Source organism: Triticum aestivum, chromosome 5D (assembly GCF_018294505.1).
Source record: "Triticum aestivum cultivar Chinese Spring chromosome 5D, IWGSC CS RefSeq v2.1, whole genome shotgun sequence".
In the NCBI taxonomy this organism is placed as follows: domain Eukaryota; kingdom Viridiplantae; phylum Streptophyta; class Magnoliopsida; order Poales; family Poaceae; genus Triticum; species Triticum aestivum.
Window position 1 is genome coordinate 464,555,340 of NC_057808.1, and position 5,499 is coordinate 464,560,838.

At 51.5% G+C, this 5,499-nt stretch overlaps 1 protein-coding gene across 1 annotated transcript in view; it reads right to left on the reverse strand.

Annotated features, from left to right (window-relative positions):
* LOC123120926 (UDP-glucose flavonoid 3-O-glucosyltransferase 7) overlaps nucleotides 1-4,421 on the reverse strand; it is a 51,506-nt gene extending 47,085 nt beyond the window's left edge. The window contains exons 1-4 of the mRNA XM_044540887.1: nucleotides 4,142-4,421; nucleotides 2,612-2,706; nucleotides 1,614-1,728; nucleotides 1,434-1,534 (exon numbers count right to left, since the gene is read on the reverse strand). Of these exons, the coding sequence (XP_044396822.1) occupies nucleotides 1,434-1,534; nucleotides 1,614-1,728; nucleotides 2,612-2,706; nucleotides 4,142-4,421 (591 nt within the window). The remainder of the gene's footprint in view (nucleotides 1-1,433; nucleotides 1,535-1,613; nucleotides 1,729-2,611; nucleotides 2,707-4,141) is intronic.
* Between the last annotated feature and the right edge of the window lie 1,078 nt (nucleotides 4,422-5,499).

Here is a 5,499-nt window from a genome sequence, read left to right on the forward strand (position 1 = left end):
GCAGTCCAGTACTTGCCTAAGTTTGGAAAATCCCACAGAGTGAATAGCAATCCTCTCACTCGGGGGGCTTAGCTGCAGTCCAGTACTCGCCTAAGTTTAAAAAATCCTACCGAGTGGTGATCAAGCCTCTCACTCGGGGGCTTAGCTGCAGTCCAGTACTCGCCTAAGTTCGGAAAATCCCCACCGAGTGCAGAGCAATCCTCTCACTTGGGGGCTTAGCTTTAGTCCAGTACTCACCTAAGTTTAAAACACATTCCGATCCGCAAGGACGACAAGGTGCAGGTCAACTGCGACCTTCTCCTCAGAGCTGCGCCATAAGTACAATGTGTGCTCCATCCCGATCCGTAAGGACGACGAGATGCATGTCGACTGCGACCTTCTCCTCAGAGCTGCGCCATAAATACAATGTGCGCTCCATCCCGATCCGCAAGGATGACGAGGTGCAGGTCGACTGCTACCTACTCCTCAGAGCTACATCACAAGTACAAAGACTATTCCGAGTGAAGAACAAGTTCCACTCGAAGACAAACACAAGCATATTCAGAGATAAACCAAGTTCAGATAAATCTTAAGGTTCCAGACCACGGATTAAAGTACTCGGGCATCAGGCCCAAAGGAGTTTTAGCGATTACAAAATCACTCGGCATTCCGAGACAAATTTAAGGCGAGGCATAAAGTTTGTTCACTCCGCAGGAGGAGGGCTGGCAGGCTCGACGAACTCGTCCAGGTCAATTCCCTCAGGAATCCGAGTGGCAGCAACAATGAAGGTTTCCATGAAGGATTGGAAGTCATGCCTTTTGGTATTGGCAACCTTGATCGCCGCCAACTTCTCTTCTCGGGCTTCCTTGCAGTGGACACGAACCAGCAACAGAGCCACGTCAGCACTGCATCGAGCAGAGGACTTCTTCCATTCCTGCACTTGACCAGGGACCTCATTGAGTCGAGTCATCAGAGACTCGAGGTCATTTTGGAGCATCGCCCCTGGCCAGAGTGCTGTGTCGATTTGCGACACCGCAACTTTCAGTCGAGCAAGGTAGTCGACAACACCAGCAACACAGGATTCCAATCGGAGCACGTTCATGGCAGCTTCGTCCTTAACAGGAGAGAGGATGGGATCCAAGCTTGTCCCAATTCGCCCGGTCTCTTCCTCAAAGTTCTGGCAAAATTCTGCACACGCAATACAACGATGAGTCAATGGTTATATATCGAGTCGACAGCAACAAGTCAGTCGGACAAAGGAAAGCACCTTCAAGCATGACAAACAACTTCTTGGCAAGTCCTCCCAGATAATTCTCCAAGTCATCTCTCTTGCGGGCGATGTCTTCCACCTTATCGGTCAGAGCCCTCTTGTCCTTCTTCAGACGAGTCGCCTCCTTGTTGGGTTCATCCAGGGCAGTCTTCAGCTTGGCGTTCTCTTCCTCCAGTTTGCCGACTGAAGCCAGCTTCTGATCGGCAAGTGCAGTTTTCTCTTCGGCTGCTTTCTGCGCGGCTGCAAGGTCCAGATCCTTCTGCGCCAGAGCTTGGTTCATTGTTTCTGAAAGAAATAACGCTCGGTTCAGAAAAAGCAAATAACACCCGGTTCAGGAACAAGTCAGTCGACAAGTTTTTCGTACCAACGGCTTCATCCTTGGCCTTCTTCAAGTTTGTCTTGGCTAGCTCCAGATCGAGATTGAGCTGAATCTGCTTCTGCTCCAGGTCAGCAAAACGAGCTCCAAGTTCGCAGGATTTCTGTAATCAAAGGACGGTCAGTCGACAGATGAAAAGGTTGGCTACTTCAGAGAAATAGAGTGATAAATTCAACAAGTTCTAAGACTACTGCTGAATCAAACATCCAACAGTAGTCTCGAGGACTACACCCAGTGGGTGCACTTAGCATGCCCCCACTGGTCCAGTTTCCACTCGACATGGCCTGTCTAGACCGAGTGTAAAAAAAAAGTTGTTCTCAGACCACAGTCGATTGCCCACAGTCAACTACGGTCTCGGGGACTACACCCAGTGGGTGCACTCAGCGTGCCCCCACTAAGTTCAAGTTCCACTCGACATGACCCGTTCAGACCGAGTGAGAAAATTCTGATTCCCAGACCATAGCCAACTGCCCGCAGTCAACTATGGTCTCGGGGACTACACCCAGTGGGTGCACTCAGCGTGCCCCCACTGGTTCAAAGACTCAATCGACACAACCTAGTCGATCTAAGAAGCAAAGCTATTCAGCAGTAAGTTAAAACACCCAGTGGGTGTACAAATGCAAAACACAGACTGATGGAAAGATCCCTCAAGGAAAGTTTTCAGGTAGCATATCCTAATAGAACAAGCGACAAGCTAAAGGGTCAGTCGGTGATCAACCAACCTGGACGTTGCTCTGGAGAGCTGAGCTGGCGTCGTAAGCAGCTTGGCTGGCCTCCCGGACCACCTTCATCTGCTCCATCATGATGCCCGCCTGGCGTATAGCCTCCTTGGCAGCACCCACTTGGTCCTCTGGGACGTGATGTGCAGTGAAGAGTGAATATGGATCGGCTGGAGTCTGCGCAGTCAACGCTGAAGGTTGGGTGCTCGACAATGGTATGGCGAAAGTCATAGAAGTCCGATTGGCATCGCCGGTCTCCTCGATTACCGGTTCCGTCACCGACGTCGACTGAGGCGCCTTGCCAGTTGGTGTCTTCCTGCTTCTCCTTCCCATAGGCCTCAGCGGCACATCCTCGTCGTCATCTGGAAGATCAATGACATTGGGAGGAGCTGCAAAAGAAACAATCGCCAGAATTCAGTCGACCAGTAAAATGGTTGAGAAAGTAAAGACAAGATTGCAAAAATCATACCTGGGTTGGAAGTGACCGCGTCTCCCATTTCCTCGTCACCGTCTCTGTAAGCAGAAGTCCCAGAGGTAGCAGCACTACTAGTTTCAAGATTCACTCGGTTAAATCAAGAAGAGAGTCGACAGCACAGGTCCTTGAGCAAAAAATGAAGGCAAGACACTTACGCAGAAGCGACGGGAACGTCGATCTTGATCTTGGGCAGGGTCTTCCAAGACTTCGATGCCGCAACTTTGGGCTGCTTTGAAGCCTTTTCACTCGGCACTGGGGAAGAAGTCCGAGTGCGCTTGGAAGACTGTCCAGTCGGCGGAGCTACTTTGCCACGGACACTTGCTGGGTCGTGCTTATTCTTGGAACGCCTTTCGTTGTGAGGTGGTGACTCGACCTCTTTGCCACTGCTCGAGTCCTCGCTTTCCTCCTCCTCTTCTCCTCTATCAGACTGATAATCCATGCTTTCGCCTCCGCTTTCTTCTCCTTCCTGGTACTACTCTTGCTCCCCGTTTGGCATTGAGTATGTATCCGTATAGATTTGCGGAACAAAAGAGGTGAACAAAGGATGGCCGACTCAGTAAACAATTGCAAGTCAGAATGAAAAACACTCGGAAATAAAGAATGGACCTTGTCTGGTTGGTTGTTGGCGTCGAATGGAAGAACTCTTTGGGACCCCCTGGGGTTGTCCTTGTTTCCTGTGATGCCTTGCACCCACTGCGCCACCGTCTTCTCATCTACGTCCTCCGGGTGGATCCGAGTGGAATCTTCAATCCCCGAGTACATCCACATTGAGTGATCACGAGCCTGGAGAGGCTGGATACGTCGACTGAGAAATACCTCGAGCAAATCCATTCCAGTCACACCCTCATGAATCCGCTGGACTACTCGCTCCATCAACATGGTCACCTCCACCTTCTCTACTGGAGTCACTTTCGAGGTGGTGGGTTTCTGGACTCGCGCCAAAGAAAAGGGAGGGAGACCAGTCGAGTGGCCAGGAGTCGACTTGTCTTTGCAATAAAACCAAGTCGACTGCCACCCTCTAACCGAGTCAGGGAGAGTCATCGCAGGAAAAGCGCTCTTACCCCGCATCTGGATGCCTAAGCCCCCACACATCTGGATTACCTGGGTTTTCTCGTCACTCGGGCTAGCTTTTTTCACAGTCTGCGAGCGACATGTGAAGATGTGCTTGAACAAACCCCAGTGCGGTCGGCAGCCCAGAAAATTCTCACACACTGAGACAAAGGCAGCAAGGTACGTGATAGTATTGGGAGAGAAATGGTGGAGTTGAGCTCCGAAGAAGTTCAGAAAGGCACGGAAAAAGGGATGTGGGGGCAAGGAAAAACCGCGGTCGACGTGGGTGGCAAGCAAGACGCATTCGCCCTCCTCGGGCTGTGGCTCAGTTTTGTCCCCCGGGAGCCTCCAGGAACCATGCTCGATCAGCCCACTCTTGGCCAGATCCCGCAGATCATCCAGCTCGATGGTGGACTGGATCCAGTCGCCCTGAACCCAGCCGCGCGGCAAGCCAGATCTCGACGACGACCCGCTCCTACTGGTCTTCTTCCCCTTCCCCTTCGTCGCTCCCTTCTTCGCGTGTTCCAGCGCCGCCGTCTTGTCCTTTGCCATCGAAACAAGAGGAGCACGGGCGGGAGGTGGTGGCGGGAATGGAAGCGGCAGCGGTGGAGAAGCAGAGGAGGAAGAAAGGGGAATTGGGGCGCACTGTGCAGAATTCCCCAATCAATGCCTTATATGGAATCGTTTCCGAGTGACTGACCACTGGGCCCAGGCGATCCTGTCAAATCCCACAACTGGCGCTCGCTCAGTACGTGGCGAAAAAGGTGGCGCAGATATCGAGGCGTCCCTGCCTAATCCGTCCCAATTACTGCGGCCACCTCTGTCCCACGCGCTTCCCAAAATTTTGAATCCTGCAAGATCCGGGAGCAGCAGAGCAGTCTGTCAGACCGAAGATTTTTTCCATATAAACACCCTAAGCTTAGCAGCAAAGTTCACTCGACAAACTAAGAATGGATCAAGGCGACTGAAAAAAGAAGTTGAAGTCGTCACGTTGATTCATTGATCTCAACAAAACGCTTCCGAAGCGCAAGAACTGAGTCGGAATTGTTTTTCAACTCCTTCTCCACTCGAACCCTGAACCATTCGGGGGCTAATGACGATGATATGTACCTAGGGTAGGGTCATAGGCCTGACCTAGATACCCTCCCCAAGGACACCACTCTAAAGCCAGAAGCATTTAAGGGATATCATTATCCACTCGACCAGAAGCATTCCACTCGACAGATTCAATGTCACTCGACCATGACAATAGTCACTCGACGACTAGAAGATCGAAGGGCGCTCTATACAGCAACGGTCGGACGTTTATTCTGTAGACTTAATGGTCATTTATGTACCTTTATTACTTGCGTTACCAGAAACGCCCCATCTTTATGTACCTTAAACCCTGTGTAACCGAGGGCGGGAGCGGTCTGTAGAACTCTATATAAGCCACCCCCTCCTCAGGGACAAGGGTTCGCACCCCCTGTAACTCCACACACACACACACATATAATCCAGTCGACCGCCTCCGGGCACCGAGACGTAGGGCTATTACTTCCACCGTGAAGGGCCTGAACTCGTAAACCTTGTGTATACAACTTCACCATAGCTGGGATCTTGCCTCTTCATACCTACCCCCATTCTACTG